Here is a 22617-nt window from a genome sequence, read left to right as displayed (position 1 = left end):
CTGTGGATATGTTAGTTAATGTATACAGTGAGAGAGAGAGAGAGAGAGAGAGAGAGAGAGAGAGAGAGTGAGAGAGAGAGTGAGAGAGAGAGTGAGAGAGAGATCATATAATACACTAATATGTCTTTCTTCAATACACAAGCTAGTAGTATGAGAGGTAATACACCTGACGATCTTCACTTCCTTAACTAGAAATCAGGTACCCACTCACAGCTGGGTTGAGTGAGGGTGCCCTGCATAGGAACCAGTAACCCTTAAGACAGGAAGCGAACTCTGTATCTAACGCATTCTTGTTAATAACCATTGAGAATGACGCAGTGAAGCTTTATTCCTAAATTTAATTACATTCTTGTAATTATATTATGCTGGGTTAATATATTATTTTTATTTATTCTCATGTTTCAATTATTTCTCTATCTTTTTTATAATTTATCTTTGATCAAGGAAATAAAATACATGATCTATAATATGATTTTCTTCGTAAATTTTTATGTTTTTAATTTCTGGTAAGACTGGGTCATTAGCCTTAATTAATTCACCTTTTCACCTGTGTCTTATTCGTGTCAGGTATATGTTGTGCACGGGGTGGGGGTAGGGGGTCTCTTGGGTTTTTCATCTCTATAAGTTCTTCTCAGTTCTCTTCCTTCTCTTTTGTTATTCCCATGTCCTTTATTATCTCATTTTATCTCTCCATTTCATATCTCTTCCACAATTATTTCTCATTGAGTTAACCAAAAAACATGAGGTGTTTAGTTTGGTTCAGTCATCCATCAACAACTGTAGCTGGATAATGAATTCTCTTTAACATAACTCCATAACTATTTATTGTAAGAACATACATATAAAAAAGTTGTTGGTGTGTGTGTGTGTGTGTGTGTGTGTGTGTGTGTGTGTGTTGACGCCCAGTGTAACAATAAGTGATTAATGTCAGTGTACAGGTGCCCTCACGCTCTTTGGGGGAGGGGAGGACCTCAGGGACCTCTAGCGGTTGGGTAGCTCAGATCTCACGCCCTTGGGAAGGTCTTAAGCCACCTTCAGCGGCAGGCTAAGTGATGGTGAGGAGAAGGGGAGCGAGGAGTAAGAGGTGGACGGCCCAGCACGGGCTTGAGGTGGGTGTTGCTCCGTCAGTAGTTGAGTGTTGCATCGCTGCCGAGCTCTCTCCTGTAGGGGGACATGAGAGACGTCTCTTATGATGTTGAAGTGTGGTCTATATCTACAGGGCTACATGAGATAGACAGATAGACAGATAGATGGACAGATAGACAGACTCACCGTCCAACACGTGCACCCAGATAGATAGACAGACAGACAGACTCACCGTCCAACACGTGCACCCTGACGGAGGCGGTGATGGTCTCCCCGGCGCTGCACGTATAGTTGCCGGTGTCGGTGACGACGGCGCGGGCGATGTGTAGCCAAGAGCTGAGTCCTGACCCCATCAGTGACGTGTCCACCCTGTAGGGAGACAGGGAGAGTACAGTGTCCACCCTGTAGGGAGACAGGGAGAGTACAGTGTTCACCCTGTAGGGAGACAGGGAGAGTACAGTGTTCACCCTGTAGGGAGACAGGGAGGAAAAAAATTATCAAATTGAACCACGTACCCGACATCTGTCTCAAAAGGAGTCGCCCTCTTCTCTACCAAGCAAAACATTCGAGTGTCAAGGAATAAAATTCAAGCATCTGAAATAATACGACTCCGAATCACCAAATCTCTCAGTCTCGTCGATTCGGTAATATTTTTCGAGCCCATTCAAACATCATGACCAGGATTCGATCTGAGTATCCATGAATTCGAACCAAGTTAAGAAGGAATTTAGTATCTATAGAATTGAATCGGAGTTATTTAATGATTCGAACTTAACACAGTCCCTGAAGATGCAACCTAAAGACTTTGAGCAAATCCCCAACAGATTCAAACTCGATACCAAAGGATTCGAACATGACAAACAAAAAAATAATAATAACGGAATTACATAACAAAAAACAAAATAAATATAACAATCAATAACCCAGACTAAAATACCCAAACAATAACAAAACGGAATGATACCTTTAATCTAACACAATGACGTTATTAACTCAATCACCTCCAGCAAAAAGAAATAAAATATATCCAGCACAATATTATATACACAAACTATCTTACACGGTTGGGTAAGTTTATCTAATACAGCACATTAACTCCTTCTCCTCTATGTAACTACACCACATCCAACACATATCCTCAGATGCGTGTGACAATTGTGAGTGTGACTTCTTCTTCTTTTCTTCTTCTTCTCCTTTCTTCTTCTTCTTCTTTTCTTCTTCTTCTTCTTCTTCTTCTTCTTCTTCTTCTTCTTCTTCTTCTTCTTCTTCTTCTTCTTCTTCTTCTTCTTCTTCTTCTTCTTTTTCTTCTTCTTCTTTTTTCTTCTTCTTCTTTTCTTCTTCTTCTTCCTTTTTCTTCTTCTTCTTTTCTTCTTCTTCTTTTCTTCTTCTTTTTTCTTCTTCTTCTTCTTCTTCTTCTTCTTCTTCTTCTTTAACGGAATCTTGTAGTATATATGTGTGTGAAGTCTCGTCCAGTCTTAGCGAACGAACATGAACGAAAACTAACGAACAAGGAAAGGCGAATGGTCGTTCACGTTTGATTTTATTCGTTTGTTAGATCTGGACACAAAAATTCCCAGATATTCCAGGAAAGTATCGCTGTATGGGTGTTAGTTGTACCTTAAGTGATGGCAAAATGCAACTGTGACCTGGGTAATGTCAACAAAGTATCGGTGACATATACTGACGTCATGAAATTAAACCAATCGCATAGTGGATCCATTTGTTATTCTTTTTTTCTAGACCAATCATATTTTTGTTCTGTGGAATCGTGTGTCGATGTTTGAAATTTGAGTACGTGGGAAGGCCAGTGCTCTCTTGGCTATTCTGAGGACGGGGAGGATTTTGTTCTCTACGATTATAGTGTCATTTGACAAGTGAAAATGAGTTTGAAAATTACTCAGACGATAATGATGATCTATTGAATATTATACTGACTATGGACAAAACGAGACAGAAATTAATGAAGACAGTTGTAGCGGCGTTAGTGTCCGTTGTCAGCCAGCAGTGTTGGAGACGAGGGTAGCACTGCCACCCCCTCCTAACCCTGACCTCCTCCCTCCGTACCCTGACCTCCCTCTCCACCCGGCCCAACTCCGTCCGGCCCTCCCTCCCAGGGCCACTCACTCCTCGTTTATCTCTCACGCCAGGCCAGACATCCTTCCTAACTGTGATCAGGATTTTACTGATGTGCATCCAGCTGTTACTGCACATCATCAAACACATCCTATGACTGCTCTTGACTATGTCGGGTTCTTTTAGGGGAAATGACGTAGTATCAGCGTGTGTGTGTGTGTGTGTGTGTGGACAAATACTACTGCTGTGTACTGTACTATTTTCGTAGTGTCCTCCTGTTTGATCCCACCAAGACCATCTATTTTTTGGGAGGCAAGAACTCGGCATCAGTCACAAGGTACATAACCAATCCACTACTCTGTGCATGATATAATTTCCAGACTTGTGTATTCGTCCATTATACCGCTATGAACATTTTAGTTTACTTTATATGAAATCAAGCTACAAATTATTATTATTTTTATTGGAAATTAAGTTTTATTGGGAGTAAGTGATCGTAGATATATAATTACTGTGCGTGGAGGGATAGTTACAACACTGCGCGGGGAGGAGGAGGGGGGGAGGTTTGTTTACATAGGGGGCGCAGTAAAGAAGGGGTGTTTATTATTATTATTATTATTATTATTATTATTACTATTATTATTACTCTCATTTTCTCCTTGTTCCAATATTTCAAGACTATCAGTGTCCCCCCCTCCATACACTATACGACAAATATTAAAAAAAAAAAATACGGCAGTTGTCTTCGAGGGAAATACAACACAACGCATACAAGCAGAATCGTGTCGGGCCTATAAACGTTTACATCACCTCCTAGACCATACATCCGGGTGGTGAGTGGGTGGAGTGGAGTAGGCGGGACACGTACCTGATGCCTCTCTCGGGCTGGGTGGTGAGTGGGCGGCCGTCCTTGGACCAGCGCACTGGGCGGGTGGGGTGGGCGGGGAGGACCACACACTGAAGACCTACTGTGGAGTCCTCTCGGTAGAAAGCCTCGTTCACCGCCGCCCCTCTAGGGTCACGGCGGGTGGGGTGGGCGGGGAGGACCACACACTGAAGACCTACTGTGGAGTCCTCTCGGTAGAAAGCCTCGTTCACCGCCGCCCCTCTAGGGTCACGAACCTCGATATTCGGAACTGTGGGAGAGAGATACTGTGGGAGAGAGATACTGTGGGAGAGAGGTACTGTGGGAGAGAGGTACTGTGGGAGAGTGATACTGTGGGAGAGTGATACTGTGGGAGAGTGATACTGTGGGGATACTGTGGGAGAGAGAGAGACTGTGGGAGACTGTGAGGTGATGCTGTGGGAGGTGATACTGTGGGAGTGATTCTGTGGGAGAGACTGTGGGGAGAGGTGCTGTGGGGAGAAGAGAGTGAGAGGTGATGCTGTGGGAGGTGTGCTGTGGAGAGGTACTGTGGGAGAGTAATACTGTGGGAGAGTGATACTGTGGGAGAGTGATACTGTGGGAGAGTGATTCTGTGGGAGAGAGATACTGTGGGGGAGAGGTACTGTGGGAGAGTAATACTGTGGGAGAGTGATACTGTGGGAGAGTGATACTGTGGGAGAGTGGTACTGTGGGGAGTAAATCCTCTCTCTCTCTCTCTCTCTGTCTCTCTCTCTCTCTCTCTCACACACACGTAACGATACAAGAGTGGATCCTTTCTGAAATATAAAGCAGAATTAGGTAACAGCCTGGATCAATACCGATCAGGCTTAGGGACGATTGGATCCCTTTATAACTTACCTGTTCAGTGAATCACCTCAGAGGATCAGGTAAATTCATTTTTTTTTTTGTTAAAGAATAAACTTTGGATCATCTTATTGTCTCTGGACGATTTCACGTGCTTACAGTAAAATTAAACTTAGTGGAGAGACAGTTTGAGAAACTGAGAGAAATGGAGAGACTCTGAGAGAATCGTTGAGATATATTTAGGAGACAGGGGGAGATGAGAACCTGAAGTATACTGAGACACACATGTCGGATCTTGGATGAGTGTGTTGAGACTTGACATTCGTAGAGACACCTGAGGACGCTGAGAGACAATGAGAGACAGTGAGAGACACCCACCTGAGACACTGAGGTACACTCGTAGGATCTGGGGCGGATGTGTTGAGATCTGACACTCATAAAGGCCTTCGTCTCTCTTCTGTACGTAACGGATCTGCAGCTTCCAGTTGTCCGGGTACTCGAAGCTGAGTGAGTACCTGTGGGTAGGGTACAGTGGTCAGTGTGTACCTGTGGGTAGGGTACAGTGGTCAGTGTGTACCTGTGGGTAGGGTACAGTGGTCAGTGTGTACCTGTGGGTAGGGTACAGTGGTCAGTGTGTACCTGTGGGTAGGGTACAGTGGTCAGTGTGTACCTGTGGGTAGGGTACAGTGGTCAGTGTGTACCTGTGGGTAGGGTACAGTGGTCAGTGTGTACCTGTGGGTAGGGTACAGTGGTCAGTGTGTACCTGTGGGAGGAGTACACACACACACACACACACACACACACACACACGTTACCATGAAGAACAAAACTCAAATCAAGAACATTTTCTTTTTTCCCGAATATTTAAGATAAATTTGCCAGGTTATGACTGACTGTAGTAACCCACGCGAGAGCCACTTAAGACACAGACCCCACATGTCTCTCTGTCACGTGATGTCTGGTCCACTGTCATAAGATGTCTGGTCAACTGTCATAAGATACCTGGTCCACTATCATGAGATATCTGGTTCACTGTCACGAGGTAAATATTAAAACAAACTACAAAAAAAATAAATTAACTGACTAATGAACAAAATTATTCAGTATCACAAACAACCTTTTCCTAACCCACAAACATCTTGACTACAACAAACGCTCTTAACCTGGAGCTGTGGTAACGTAAAAAATGGTCTTTAACATCTGAGTATAAATAAATATTCCTGTAATTTCGTCTCGTTAAAAGTCAACCCAAATGTCACCTGGCGATTGATTGATATATTCTAATGGTACGTAATTTACAGATGGCTTTGAGTAGGTCAGCCTTGATTAGGTCAGCCTTGAGTAGGTCAGCTTTGATTAGGTCAGCCTTGAGTAGGTCAGCCTCGTTGGTCACCCTCATTAGCTAATACTACAGGAAGAATCGGAGAAATAACGATGGGGAGGTTGTTATTATCTTTAAAAATCTTAGTAGGTGGGAGTCTAAGAAGTTCTTACGTCACTTGGCGAAGATATGGAAAAGTTCAAGAATTACCTTTGAAACGTCATCAGAATAACATCGAGAAACTATCTTGACTAAATACGTTCACTTAGCAGCAGTTAGGAGACAAAATTAACACTGAGACTCTACCTTAACTAGACACGTTCACTTAGCAGCAGTTATTAAACAGTTAAAATACAGAATCTTCATAACTCGGGGTTCAGTCCTTTCAAGACCTCCACGTACACCAGCCAATAGGGTGAGTTAAGACAGTTCTCCACTAACCATCAATACTCCCCAGGAGGTCAAAATGCCCCTAAGACGTTACCAAGGTCACTGAACACGTCATAAACCTGTATGAAACCCATTTTGCACTTAGACCATTTTCTCTCTCAGAAGGATTTATTGTTTTCTATAGAAGTTCACAAAAGGTATTAAATATCACTGGAAGAATATATGACCCCAGAAAATTTAACATGAATTTTATTTTAAGCTGGGAGTGGATGGCAAATTCTCTCTCAATATACCTGGTAATTGTCCAAAATCGGGTCATCTACGTTAAAACGGGCCAAATACACTCATATAATAGGTCATCTAGGCAGCGAATGATACTTATCCAGGGTCATGATGTACTAAAAATGGTCATCAGGTCAATAATACTCCCCCAAAGGTCATGACCCTTCCCCCCCCAAAAAGCGATACTCAACTCTTGTAAGAATTCCACACTCGAAAGCAGAACTGGAGGTTGATTTATCTCCCTAAAGCACTCTCACACTTGTCGCCCAGAAGCAGGTCCTTCGTCGGTGGCTGAAACTTCCACTGCGTCGCCCAGACAATTGATTACAGCCTTGGTGGGCATTTGTTCCATTTTAGTGAGGCGCGTGTAAGTGTACGTGGGATAGGAGGAGAAGTTGTAAGTGTTGTATAAGTGTTTGTATGTGGGGGGGAGCGGAGGAGTTAGTAAATGCTTTATAAGTGTGTGCGAGTATATATGGGGACCTTAAGTGTTTTGTAAGTGTGTGTGTGTGTGTGTGGATGGCGACCAGTGGTGTAATATGTCAGCATGCTCTCCTCGCAAATGAGTGGGCCCGTGTTCGATCCCCGGGCAGGGTGAAACTATAGATAAGTTTCTTTACGCCATTTGCCTATGTCTACCCAGCAGTAATTGGGAACCTGGATATTAATCGATTTGCGGATCGTGTTCCGGGGTAATGGTTAGCCAGTGCAGTTGGCGAGTTGTCCGGTCTTCTCGGACTATTCCTTGAGACTGGGTCATGTAACTCATTAACTGTAAGTGACCCCTGGGCCGGCCATGCTCGTACATGAGAGGCAACCAATTTATGTATGTATGTATGTATGTATGTATGTATGTATGTATGTATGAGCACTCACACAACACATTACCACCACCTTTTTCTATGAACGGACTCACTACCAGTAATAACAGAGAGTCAACAACACAGGCGAGGTAAAGTATCAAAACAATACCTGACCAGCACTCAGGGAAGCACTCTACCACATTACTACACTGACTTATAAAACACATCACTTTCCCCCCAAAAAAAAAACCCTCTCATACACTTACGAAACACTTATAAATGACACACACACACACACACACACACACACACAGACGGAGTATAATAACATAATAAATACTTCATTATTCTCTAACAGACGAGACAGATATTGACTCACCCAAAACCTTTTATATTATGCTCACGGGATACAGTCGTTTACAGTCATCAAGAGAATACAATTAAACATTACACACGGATACATAAACTAGGACACGTAAGATGTTTTAGTGTGTTCTGCGTCCGAAACATCAGTCTTAGCCTCTGCTGCGTCCGAAACATCAGTCTTAGTCTCTGCTTCTCCTCCTTCGTACACCACACTTCAGTAACCTCCTTCAGTACACCTCCTTCAGAAACCCTCCTTCAGCAGCCTCCTTCACCTCCTTATCATCCTGAAGGAGACGTCTCAGGATGCAGGAAGGATTAATGGTTTGTGGCAAGAGATTGGTCCTTCCTTACCTCCTTAACTCAGAGACGTGTGTGTGTGTGTGTGTGTGTGTGTGTAGGGCTTCCATAGTAATTGTTGAAAGTTGCTATCAGGTGTGTTTGGTTAGGTTAGGTTAGGTTAGGTTAGGTTAGGTTAGGTTAGGTTAGGTTAGGTTAGGTTAGGTTAGGTTAGGTTAGGTTAGGTTAGGTTAGGTTTGGTTTGGTTTGGTTTGAATTGTGTTTAGATAGATTAAATATTTTTTCCCTACACATTGACCCCCTTCTCCTTCTTTCCTCCCCATTATCTCTCTCCCTATCTTTCACCCCCATAATCTCCCTCTCCCCCGTCCCCCATCCTTCTCTACAATTCCACTTTCCTTTCCTTCTATCCCTTCCATCCTTCCCCATTCTCTTTCTTCTTCCTCATCTTTTAACCACAATCTTCTTCCTACCTTCCCCCTCCTCTCCCCTCTCACTGTCCCACCCCTCTCCCTCCTCTCCCCTCTCACTGTCCCACCCCTCTCATCCCCTGCCCCCATCAGTCTCCCACCCCTCCTCCTCAATCCCCCACCCCCCTCCCCCACATCTGTCTCCATTTTTCATTCATTTTGTCTGTGTTCGTAACTTTCTCACTTACATTTTCCTTCACCCTATTCTTCATCACAGCCCCCTGCCCCCCTTTTGTCCCCACCCCATATCCGTCGTCCCCCACCTCTCCTCTCTTCACCCCCCCCCACCTCCTTGAAAGAATTGCATCCCATTTTTCCTTTTAAACACAAACTATCGATGTTTTTTTCTCCTTTACGTGATATTAAAAGACGGATGAGATAAGAGGTAGGAGATATGAGAGATAGTGAGAGACGGTAGATGGTGAGAGATAATGAGACATATTACACGGTGAGAGACATTGAAATACGAGAGATGGTGAGAGACATTAAAGTTTGTATTATGGTTAGGTTAGGATTAAGTTAGCGTTAGGTTAGGTTGGGTTAGATTAGCGTTAAGTTAGGTTAGGTTGGATTAGCGTTAGGTTAGGTTAAGTTAGGCTAGCTTAGTCTTAAAGGTGAAATTAGCAGAGAGGTGTCCTAATCTTCACGTGATCCTATCAGTTTATCTTCAGCACAGGTTAAAATTCACACAAGCTAAAAATTCATGTTAGTTTTTACAGAGTTTAAACCTTCAGGCGGGGAAGCCATAACCTGAAGCTCAACTTATCCTTCCTCCCCAAAAAAAAAAATCCTGACTAATTTAACATTATCATATTTATGTTTATATTATGTGAATACTGGGAAGGTATTTTACGAGCCATTGAGCCATAAACCTTCTCATCTGTCATGGCTTCTGACGTCAACCCCTCCCTGACGAAGAGGTGAACGAGATGGTTAACCTGAGCCTCTGTGACCTCTAATGGTTGTTTTTCCTGTCCTGTTGGTGATGGTGGGGGGGTGTAGGAGACAGCATGGCGGAAGGAGAAAGGGAAGGAGGGAGGAAGGAAAGGAGGAAGACAGGAGGAAGGATGGAGAAAGGGAAGGAGGGAGGAAGACAGGAGGAAGGAAGGGAAGAGGGTAGAGGGAGGAAGACAGGAGGAAGGAAGGGTAGAGGGTAGAGGAAGGAAGACAGGAGGAAGGAAGGGTAGAGGGAGGGAAGAGGGTGTATCAAATTGTCTTCCTAACCCTTGTGTTTTCTTTACACCTCATAACCTAACCTAACCTAACTTGAATTCTGTCTACTCGTCACGTCTCCCGTCACCGGACAGAGTCAAAAGGTCTTTTCTCTGTCACTAAAAGGTCATCCATTAGGCTTACCTCCGCCCCCCCCCCTTCCCCCTCCTAGCTGGACGTGAGCCGCCTCCCTGCTGAAGGACGTAGTTGAATGAGTGTGTGTAAGTGGAATTATTTTTACCATCTATCTGTCTGTCTATCTGTCTGTCTGTCTGTTCCTCCCTTCTTCCCTCTCCCCCATTTTTCTTTATCTCTCCTTTTCCATCGACGCTTTAACTCTATAAGTGGAATAATTACCTTTTATTCCATCTCCTAACTTTATCCTTGCCTTTGCTATTTCCCCCTTTTGGTTATGTTCATGATGTGAATTAATTGAGCCATCATCTACGTATTGTTCTTATATATGTATACCTTCATTTGATATTAATTCATGTATACTGTTATGTTATGTTCGTGTTTTCTTCTTTCCTTGTGGTTATCAGCATATACCTGGATCACGCGCACCTACAGTGATTTACTTGCATATATTGGGCTAATGATAGATAGATAGATAGATAGATAGATAGATAGATAGATATAGATATATATATATATATATATATATATATATATATATATATATATATATATATATATATATATATATATATATATATATATATATATATATATATATATATATATATAGAGCTGTTTCGACCTGTGGTATAATGGTCAACATCCTCGTCTCGCAAGCGATCGGACCCGGGTTCGATCCCCGGCAGAGTGAAATTATAGGCAAGTTTCTTTACACCATTTGCCTCTGTCTACTCAGCAGTAATTAGATGTTAATCGATTTGCGGATCTTATTCCGGGGTGATGGTTAGCCAGTGCAGTTGGCGAGTTGTCCGGTCTTCTCGGACTATTCCTTGACACTGGGTCATGCAACTCAGGGTGTGGTTGTTGTGTTGGCGACAGCTTCTACACCTTAAACAAATTCACGCCTAGGTGGCCCTTGGGCCGGCCATCCTCGTTACACGAGGGGCTACCATTATTATTGTAGCTGTTTATATATACAGTACACACCCAACACCACAGGAAGATAAAATAAACATAATTTTGGAAATTTTCAGCACGTGAGTTGATATAAACCACCTGGCTGCCTTCATCACCACACGAGGAGGGAGGGAGAGGTGAGGGAGGGAGAGGTGAGGGAATGAGAGGTGAGGGCGGGAGAGGTGAGGGAGGGAGAGATGAGGGCGGGAGAGGTGAGGTGAGAGGTGAGGGAGATGAGAGGTGAGGGAATGAGAGGTGAGGGAGAGGTGAGAGGTGAGGTGGGAATGAGAGGTGAGGGAGATGAACAAGGGGGGAGACAAGGAAAAAATGAGAAAAGATGGGGGGATAGGGAGACAAAAGTAAGGAGAGATGTTGGGAGAGAGAGAGAGAGAGAGCTAAATAATAATAATAATAACACCAACTATAACAATCAACAACAACAACAACAACAAAATCTAGTTAGCTAACAATTTCAACATACCAGACCGGTAATTACTATATCTCATTAATTATACCTGTACATCAAGTTTACAAGGGCAGAGAGAGAGAGAGTATTCTTTTTTATATAACAACAAATGACAATTAAAGCAAAAAAAAAACACAAACTTCATTTACATATAACTACCTAAATAACGTCCTATAACCTTTTACACCTAAAATTTGGTAAATAATTTTTTTTTCTCACGGATTTTGGGTTGAAAAGTTTTTATGTTTAATTTTTCTGGAAGGGAAAATATATATATATATAATTTTTTCCTGGGATGTTGTAAGTCGTGTTTACCTCAGATTAATTCAGAAAGTTTACCATGAAATATGTTGGATGGTGTGTGTGTGTGTGGCTGTGTGTGTGTGTGTGTGTGTGTGGCTGTGTTCTATGTCTGTATCTATCTGTGTGTCTATATCTGTCTGTATGTTTCTCAAAGTGACTGTGTCTGTATGTCTGTAATTCTCCACCTTTCTGTCTCTCTCTGTATCTGTCTGTACTTCTATTTTCACCTTTATCTTAATTATCTCTATCTCTCGTCTTTGTTATTACAGTAAAGAAAAAATAAAGTCTAGACTAATATAGGAAAAAAAACACAAGAATTATGGATCATAGGACGAACAAGAGGAGGGTTAATAGGGACGAGTCAGGCAATGGTAGATCAGTATACGAAAAGAAACAGTGGAAAGAGGATGATTATTTCTAGTAGGATGAACAAAATAGAAATTTCGGGGGTTGATGATCATTATACGATTAAAAAGGCAAGAAATGAAGAAATATTTTTTTCTAGGAAGGACAGAAGACAAGTGAATACGCTGATAAACAATAGATATTCCCGGAAATGTAGACGCAATTACACCTCCCAGGATAGACGACAAATTTACACTTCCCAGGATGAACAAGAAAAAAATAAATACCATTATAGATGATAAGACACGCGAGGATAGGACATCATAGAGAAAAAAAAATATTATACAGGATGTCTCAGAAAAAAAAAATGTATACAGTGTGTTTTTAATTTTTTTGTTTTTTTTGTAGAAATTGCGTGAATGTTTGTACCACATCAGCAACATCGTCCTTACTTGTTGATGTGTGGGTGATGTTGCTGTGATTACTACGACCATTTATAAGGTAGTCTAGCCGGTATACATTTTTTTGAGACACACTGTACTGTATATATACGAGATTAGGTCAAAGGTCAAATTAGGTCCCCCTTTGAGCTGCGGTTCTCCAGGAAATAGGTAATGGGGAGGAGATGAAATATTAATGGCGGTATTAAATGGGTGTGTAAGTGGGGAGAATATTTAATAGATTTAGCGTGATGGGGTGGGAGGAGGTGGGGAGAAGGGGAGATGTATTTAGGGTGGGGAGGAAGAGGGGGAGTGGGGGATGGGGGGGGGAAGAGAGAGAGAGAGAGAGAGAACTATAAAAAAAATCTTGGTCAAATTGTTTATAGACGTAAGTACAAAACACAAAGGCATGATAAGAGGCTGTGAGACACTTAACGCAGTGAGTGTATTGTGTTGGTGACTTGACTTGGTGAGACCTAAGAGAGACGTTTTGTTCTCTCTCTCTCTCTCTCTCTCTCTCTCCAATAGTTAGTTTGATTGTGGATCGATCGACCCAATTTCACCACAGCCCAACACACTACCGCTACCACCAACCACCACACTCACACCAACCCACACCACACCAACACCACACCAACACCACACCAACCCACACCACACCCACACCACACCCACACCACACCAACGTCACCAACCCACACCCACACCACACCAACCACACCCACACCACACCAACGTCATCAACCCACACTACCACCACACCCACACCCACTCCATCAAGCTCTTATTCTTCCCAAAGGTAATATTGAAAGCCATATATTGAAGAGCTTTGCATAATCCCATAATCCATTCATCACAGTGTCTCTCTTTGGGTAATGGATGGATATTGCAGAAGATACAGTCAACACTACAAGAAACATCTAAATCAACTGCTCATTGCAAGTTCAAAGGCGGTGTGTATGTGTTGCAAGGGAGAATGTTGCCTAAGTGTATTGAGAATTAAGTTGAAGTGTTTGCAATAGGGAGGGGGGGAGGGGTGTTTGCTTGGTTGGTAATTAGCAATATGTTGGGGGTGTTTTTTTTTGGTGGGGGGGTGGGTGGGGGGGGGGGTATTTTTGTTCAATGATGAGGTTGATGAGGTTAGGTTATATTCTATGTCTGTCTGTGTCTGTCTGTTTGGTCTGTCTGTCTGTCTGTCTCATCGTCTATTAATCCTTCTATGTATGCGTCTCGCTTTATTTCCTATGACTGTCTCACAATTTTCTCACTTTTAAAGTATAGTGTGTAGTGAAGTATAGTGTGTAGTGAAGTATAGTGTGTAGTGAAGTCAGTATACTGTGTAGTGAAGTCTGTATAGTGTGTAGTGAAGTATAGTGTGTAGTGAAGTCAGTATACTGTGTAGTGAAGTCAGTATACTGTGTAGTGAAGTCTGTATAGTGTGTAGTGAAGTATAGTGTGTAGTGAAAGCAGTATACTGTGTAGTGAAGTCAGTATATGTAGTGAAGTCTGTATAGTGTGTAGTGAAGTCAGTATACTGTGCAGTGAAGTCAGTATACTGTGTAGTGAAGTCAGTATACTGTGTAGTGAAGTCTGTATAGTGGGTAGTGAAGTCAGTATACTGTGTAGTGAAGTCAGTATACTGTGTAGTGAAGTCTGTATAGTGTGTAGTGAAGTCAGTATACTGTGCAGTGAAGTCAGTATACTGTGTAGTGAAGTCAGTATACTGTGTAGTGAAGTCAGTATACTGTGTAGTGAAGTCAGTATACTGTGTAGTGAAGTCTGTATAGTGTGTAGTGAAGTCAGTATACTGTGCAGTGAAGTCAGTATACTGTGTAGTGAAGTCAGTATACTGTGTAGTGAAGTCAGTATACTGTGTAGTGAAGTCAGTATAGCATAGTGTGTAGTGAAGTCAGTATAGTATAGTGTGTAGTGAAGTCAGGATCGTGAAGCAGGAAGTTGAGGCAATTTCAAAAGTTTTAGAAAGTACCTCGTGAAGAGTGAATCATGAACGCAATAACGAAGAGATTTAGAAGAGAAAGAACAAGAGAGAGTTAGCTAAAATGTACAATAGAGAGAGAGAGAGTTAAGAAAGTGCTTGTAGGGAAAGTGCTCTGAAATGGATATAAATTTGCTTTCTAATGCAAGAGATGGGGAGAGCGAGACGATGCTTTCATCTCTAAAACACGACGAGACCACACATAAGAATTCTCAAAGGTTCGTAAGGCATATTCCCCCCCCCCTAAGAGATAGTAATGGTAGAATCTCAAGTATAAATTTCATCGTAATTTTTGTTTTGATTGAATATTTATGTTAGGTCGTGTTTACATCTGTGACGTAAGAGTTTTTTTAGAGTATTAACTATACACACACACACTCACACACACACACACACACACACACACCTCTCTCTCTCTCTCTTTCAATTTTCTCTCACCTTCCTTCTCCCACAAACATTCCTCCTCCTCCTCCTCTCCCCATGACCTAAAACATCTCCCCTCACCCCTCTCCCTCCCCAACACACCTCTCCTTCCCCTCTCCGTCACCCCAACACACCCCCGTTCCCCACACCTCTTACCTCACCCCAACCCAAATCCTCTCCCTCCCTTCCCTCCCTCATCTCCTCCCTCACCTCCTCACCCCCTCACCTCCCTCTCACCCCCATCTCCCTCACCCTCACCCCCTCACCCCCATTCTCAACTAACAGATACAAAAGTATTCATTCAAAAACAATAAATACCAACATATTAGATTATTATATATTTTTTTTTTTGGAGCTCCCAGCCGACGGAGAGTTCTGTCGGGTCATTAATGAAGTAAGTGGAGCCGACAGGACCATTTAGAAACTACTTCCATTGTCTCTAATTCAATACACAACTCCCTCGGGCGACATGGGAGGTGAATTGTGTGTTTTGTTTATCCAAGATGACCAATGTTCAACTGGTAGGTGGAATTTGTACCTTGTTTTATGTGTGTGTGTTTGTGTGTGTGTGTGTGTGTGTGTGTGTGTGTGTGTGTGTGTGTAACCTTCCTTTAAAACTCTTGTCTATATTTCACCCAAACGAGGCAGTTCTCACCCAAACGAGGCATTATACCTGAGATTAAGTGGATGAGTTTTCTTTTTTATCCTATGTAAAGTTCTCTGTCTGTCTCTCTGTCTGTCTGTCTGTCTGTCTCTCTGTCTGTCTGTCTGTCTGTCTCTCTGTCTGTCTGTCTGTCTGTCTGTCATAGTGGTAGTGACATTCAGCTCAATATATATATATATATTTTTTTGTTCCGTTTCGCCTCAGTGTTTTATGCTCTATATTCATATGTTTTTTCATGTTTATCAGACTTGTTTTTTTTAGTCTGTTTTGATGACGTCTATGTGATTATTTTTACACACACACACACACACACACACACACACACACACCTCTACCTTAATCCTCTCTAATTTATCTTAATCGTAATCTACCATAATCTACCTTAATCCCCCTTAATCCACTTTAATCTACCGTAATCTACCTCAGTCTACCTTAATCTACCTTAATCTACCTTACTCCACCGTAATTCTACTTTAATATACCTACATAACATATTTCTGTCGGCTTAAAAAAATACATAAAAAAATAGCGGAAAAAATAACTTAATGTCATTTTTAATTTCCGTTCTGAACACTTTATATAAAATTCCTTTTTTTCTATAATTACCAGAAAAAATACATACCTCCCCTCCTTATTTTATACATATATACATACATATATATACTTACATGTATATCTGTCATTCATATATACACCACGTATATAAAATGAAAGGTTTTTAATCGTCATGAGCTCTTAATTAGTCATTTATCTGTGTTCATCATCAGTGGGCAATGTCCCGTTTTCTTTGATACTTAAGCTTGAAAAGGGAGACTGAATGAAATGGTTTGCTGATTATTATTTTTTGTCGTCTATTGCTGTAATTAATCTCTTTTTTTGTGAATAAATGAAGAGAAATAAAAGTCAAATTATGTAGTAATAATTTAGGAAAGTAAATATAAAAGAGAATGAATAATTAAGGACAATATAGAGAGTGTAAGGAATGATTAATTAGGAAAATATTATCTAGAAAAAAATAGGAAAGGTAATAAAAATAATAGTAAAATATCAACAATAATTAATCACAAAAGTAAAAGTTAAGTCCTAATAATCTGGAGAAATAATTTGGAAAAGATAATTAATTTGAGAGTGAAATATTAATTAAAAATAATCCCAGCTGCATCAAACACCATAAAACAGCTGCAACAAGGAACGGTATTACAAGACACAGCTGCACCAAGGAACGGTATTACTAAGATGCAGCTGCAACAAGGAACAGTATTACAAGACAGCTGCAACAAGGAACAGTATTTCAAGACACAGCTGCAACAAGGAACAGTATTACAAGACACAGCTGCAACGAGGAGCAGTATTACAAGACACAGCTGCAACAAGTAACAGTATTACAAGACACAGCTGCAACAAGGAACAGTATTTCAAGACACAGCTGCAACAAGGAACAGTATTAGAAGACACAGCTGCAACAAGCACTAAAACAGCTTCAACAAACGCCAACAAAAAACAGCAGCACTAAACAATGGATAATCTGCAAGCTGTTCCTTCACCCATGAAATTGGTAACAGCAGCACGAGGCGACTTGCTGCAGTAGTTACAGCAATGACTAGACGAGTACAGCCTGTAACATTAACATAAGTAGTCTCTCTCTCTCTCTCTCTCTCTCTCTCTCTCTCTCTCTCTCAGTGTTTGCTTACAGTGTACAGACGTGATCAAGTTGGAGGTAGTGTGTGTGTGTGTGTGTGTGTGTGTGTGTGATCCTTAGTCAGTCTCTCGTGTAAGTTGAACAAGTTGTGTGTAAGTTTAGTCTTAGTGAGGACTAGCTTATGTTGGTACAGTGGTGCAGTGATGGTGTGAGGCAGGGATAGTGGCGCGGTGATGCAGTGAAGGTGTGAGGCAGGGATAGTGGCGCGGTGATGCTGAGGTGGTGTGAGGCAGGGATAGTGGCGCTGTGGATGCCGGGGTAGGTGTGAGGCAGGATATGGCGCGTGGTGCTGGGGTGGTGTGAGGCAGGGTTATGGTGCAGCAGCACAGTGGTGCAGGATGGTGTGAGGCAGGATAGTGGCGCGGTGGCACTGGGGTAGTGTGAGGTGATAGTGGCGCGGTGGTGCTGGGGTAAGTGGTGTGAGGCAGGGCTATGGGTGCAGTAGTACAGTAGGGAGGGACAGTTTTGGCAAAAGTTTTCTAAAATCTAATTGCTTGGGTTGGATTATTTGTCTATCGGCCACGCTAATTCCGAATATGTTTGAGTTTTTTACATCATTGCATTAGAAGGTTTGTGGATACTTTTGGGTTTGGCATGAAAAACGCGAAAAAACTGTAAATAATAAAGGGACTGGCAATGTGGCACAACCTGTTAAAATCAAGTTATTGAATTGGATTATTCGACTACTGTGTACACTGGTTCATAATATGCTATTGTTTTACAACTCAATGCGTTACAAATTATGCCGATATTTTTGCTGCAAGTCACCACATACGTATATTTCGAAAACCAGGGCCCAATATTACCAGCGGCGTGGATAGATTCCGTGGAATGAATTCAGGACATTCCCGCTCATGGAACATTACCAAACTCCGTATATGTGCCAATGGCAGGCCAATGGCAATATTTACAGAGTTTGTTGAGGCTCCCTGGACGGGAATGCCCTGAATTTATTCCACGGAATCTATTCACGCCGTTGGTAATATTCGTCCCAGGACTGATCAACGAATTCAGCCCAAGTAGTTTGACTTGGACAGTTAAGGACAAAATCTCAGTCCGTACTTTTGAATAAAATATTGTTCAATAGGTGGTGATATTGAAGTGCTGAAAGTTGTTTTTTCTGTGTTGTTTTGCAGTTAGTTCAAAAGGCCGCCACCAAGATGGGTCGTCCTAAGATTAGCAACACTCAGCTGCGCCAGGGTAACGATAAGGTGTTCGGGGTTCGGATGCCTCTGCCATCTAACAAGTTGCCTCTGAACAAGGAAGTTGGAAGTGCCCTGGCTTATGAAGCAGAAAACGAGAGGTTAAGGAGAAGAACAAATGCTTTTGATTATATGGATGCCACCAACAAGGTGACTGAGAAGGTACTGGATGTGTATAGGAAGGCCACTGTCCCCACTATCTCTGAAATCAGGGTGAAAATGAGAGTCCACGACCTGTGGAGGATGCGGAGGGAGACGATGATGATGAAGGGAAATGGACAGAAACAGAAAAGGAAGAAAACGAAGAACGGGAAGCTGAAGATGAGGTTCGAGGATATAGCTGAGAAGTTGTTTGATGTGGCAGACGACAGCAAAGTGCACGAACGAGAGAAAAGCTTCCTGGCAGCCCAGAGGAAACCGGGAAGGGAGGGCTGCATTGATGGCGTTGACAAAATTGTGACTGCCAAGCTGAAAGAAGAGAGGGAGAAGGAAGCGAAGAGGGCAAAGAAAAGGGCTGAGGAAGAGAGGAAAACTGAGAAGATGAGGTCAAAGAGTAAGGAGGAGATGGAGAGGATGTCGTGTAAAGTGTCGGCAGTGGATGACAGTGCTCAGGAAGAAGATAGTGATTATAAGGATGTCAATGACAATGAGTTCAAGGCTATGGTCGACAGGAGAGCAAGATCAGAGAAAAGGAAAAGGGAGAAAGAAGCCGAGGACAGGATCGGAGAAACTGCTGACAGGTTCAAGGTATCCAATGATGCAGTGGCTCACATCGCAAACACCATCAGAGCTGCAGACAACATCATAACTGAAGGGGACAAGTCTAAAGTGACTAACTGGAAGAAAGTGGAGAGACGTATGTGGTGACTTGCAGCAAAAATATCGGCATAATTTGTAGCGCATTGAGTTGTAAAACAATAGCATATTATGAACCAGTGTACACAGTAGTCGAATAATCCAATTCAATAACTTGATTTTAACAGGTTGTGCCACATTGCCAGTCCCTTTATTATTTACAGTTTTTTCGCGTTTTTCATGCCAAACCCAAAAGTATCCACAAACCTTCTAATGCAATGATGTAAAAAACTCAAACATATTCGGAATTAGCGTGGCCGATAGACAAATAATCCAACCCAAGCAATTAGATTTTGAAAACTTTTGCCAAACTGTCACTCCCTATAGTACAGTGGTGCAGTGATGGTGTGAGGCAGGGATAGTGGCGGTGGTGCTGGGGTGGTGTGAGGCAGGATAATGGCGCGGTGGTGCTGGGGTGGTGCGAGGCAGGTGCAGCAGTAGTACAGTGGTGCAGTGTTGGTGTGAGGCAGGGATAGTGGCGCGGTGGTGCTGGGGTGGTGTGAGGCAGGGATAGTGGCGCGGTGGTGCTGAGGTGGTGTGAGGCAAGGGTTATGGTGCAGCAGTACAGTGGTGGTGTGGGGCAGGGATAATGGTCCGGTGTTTCAGTATGCAGTTAAAACAAATTGACCGACAAAGAACATTCGAACATTAGACAGACAGACAGAAAGACAGACAGACAGACAGACTCAAACCCAGGTAGACAGATTGGAATACAAACATACAGAGAGGAACACATACAGACAAACATACAGACAGACAGACAGACCTGTAACACAAACAGACAGACAGGAAGACAGGCGGTCAGACTAGAACAAGACCAAAACAGGATTTATGTACAGGATGGTGATGGAAGTCATAATGGAGGTTTTTATAGCATATAACATCAACACACAGCAGACAGACAGACAGACAGACAGACAGACAGATAAAGTCAATTCTTACTTCATACAGTGGGAGGACAAACAAACTACCACCACTGCCCCCTCCCCACTACCACCACCACCACCACCACCACAACTACCACCAGACAGACAGACAGACCTGTAACACAAACAGACAGACAGGAAGACAGGCGGTCAGACTAGAACAAGACCAAAACAGGATTTATGTACAGGATGGTGATGGAAGTCATAATGGAGGTTTTTATAGCATATAACATCAACACACAGCAGACAGACAGACAGACAGACAGACAGACAGATAAAGTCAATTCTTACTTCATACAGTGGGAGGACAAACAAACTACCACCACTGCCCCCTCCCCACTACCACCACCACCACCACCACCACAACTACCACCACAACTACCACTACCATTACCACCATCACTATACCACCACCACCACCACCACAACTACCACCACCACCACCACTACCTCCCCACTATATTACCACCACCACCACCACCACAACTACCACCACCACTACAACTACACTACCATTACCACCACAACTACCACTACCATTACCCCATCACTATCCACCACCACCATAACTATTACTACCACCACTACCCCCACTACTATTACCACCACCACCACCACCACAACTACCACTACCATTACCACCATCACTATACCACCACCACCACCATAACTTATTACTACCACCACAACTACCACCTAACTACCCCTCCCTACCACCACTACCACTACCACCACCACTACCTACCATTACCACCACAACTACCACCTAACTACCTCCCCACCACCACTACCACCACCACCACCACCACCACCCCCCTAACAACCCTCTCACCACAACCACTGCATATAATATATAAGTTCAGTATACCTTCACCATAACACCAAATAAATTGATATCCATTACAGACATTTAACTCCTTAACTCATCAATAAAGGGGCAATAAGAGTGTGTTCCTCCCCCCTCCCCCCCCACCTCCGTCAGGCAGTTCCCTCCTGTAGCAGAACTTCGTCAGACATTTCCTCTCCATATAGAACCTGGTGTATATAACTCCATGGCCTGCTTGCTTGCTTGCTTCTGTCAACACAAACTTAATACCGTGTGTTTGGTCTGTTTGTTTGTGTGTTTGTTTGTGTGTTTGTATTTCTGTTTGTTTGTCTGTCTCTCTCTCTTGTTTTTTGTTTTGTTTTTTATTTGATTTTTATTTCTTGCGTTTTATCTGATTGTAACTCTCTCTCTCTCTCTCTCTCTCTCTCTCTGTGTCTCTTCTTCCTCCCCCTTTTCACTTAATCTCTTTTCCCTTCCACCTCTTACTCTATCTTCCTCTCTCTCCCTCTCTTCCTCTCTCTCCCTCTCAGCTATAAACTTAACAGTGCCACAATTGTCCACCCACCCTACTGCCACACACACACACACACACACACACACACACACACACACACACACACACACACACACACACACACACACACACACACGTCGAGTCTCGCTCTGGGAAGCTGCCATCGTGGTGAGAGGCGTTAGGCTGGGAATCAACCTCAGTTAACGTAATATATTTTTAAAGGAGAAAAATCTTTATCATCCAGCCTTAGTTTTGGTAGGATGTGAGGCTAGGATAAGGATAGGAGGAAGGATGAAACGTGAAATGAGAGCACTGTGAGATATGGATAGTGTGTTAGTGTTGGATTAATGGATTTAGGTGTCATAGTGGTCAGAGTATAATAATTATCCTATCTCTGTACAGGTTACGTATGGATAGTTAGACAGGATAGGTAATGGATAGAATTTGGGTAGTGTTAAGGTAGTGTTTTATATGGTCTTAGTGATGTATGTATGTATGTATGTATGTATGTATATATGTGTGTATGTATGTATGTATGTATGTATAGAGTTGGAATGAAGAAACTGGTGGTGCCTCTGTATTGACCTTTTCAATCTAGAGGTCATGTGAGTGTCATTTGGTACGTGACAAGGAAGTGATAGTCATTATTACATTGTTCCATTGTCTAATTGGCTGATGCAATTTAAATAATATGTCATTAACTCAAGGCACACACACACACACACACACACACACACACACACACACACACACACACACACACACACACGCAGATTACAATACCCTCACCTTCCTTCCTCCTCCTGAACGAGAGTTGTAAATTCCCTTAAGCTTTAAAATCTTACGTTAAAAATCTCTCACAAATTAAGAAAA

The 22617-nt window shown here is 42.5% G+C and overlaps 1 protein-coding gene across 1 annotated transcript in view; it reads right to left on the bottom strand.

The window, feature by feature from the left end:
- Positions 1–806: 806 nt before the first annotated feature.
- The window catches only part of LOC121854971 (hemicentin-1-like), a 78318-nt gene continuing 56507 nt past the window's right edge, over positions 807–22617 (bottom strand). Inside the window, exons 6-10 of the mRNA XM_042349792.1 lie at positions 5228–5364; positions 4221–4295; positions 4028–4124; positions 1319–1455; positions 807–1161 (exon numbers count right to left, since the gene is read on the bottom strand). Of these exons, the coding sequence (XP_042205726.1) occupies positions 1046–1161; positions 1319–1455; positions 4028–4124; positions 4221–4295; positions 5228–5364 (562 nt within the window). The 3' untranslated portion in view covers positions 807–1045. The remainder of the gene's footprint in view (positions 1162–1318; positions 1456–4027; positions 4125–4220; positions 4296–5227; positions 5365–22617) is intronic.

The sequence above is a fragment of the Homarus americanus genome, unplaced genomic scaffold (genome assembly GCF_018991925.1).
Source record: "Homarus americanus isolate GMGI-L3 unplaced genomic scaffold, GMGI_Hamer_2.0 scaffold52625, whole genome shotgun sequence".
In the NCBI taxonomy this organism is placed as follows: domain Eukaryota; kingdom Metazoa; phylum Arthropoda; class Malacostraca; order Decapoda; family Nephropidae; genus Homarus; species Homarus americanus.
This window is presented reverse-complemented; position numbering and strand designations above follow the sequence as displayed.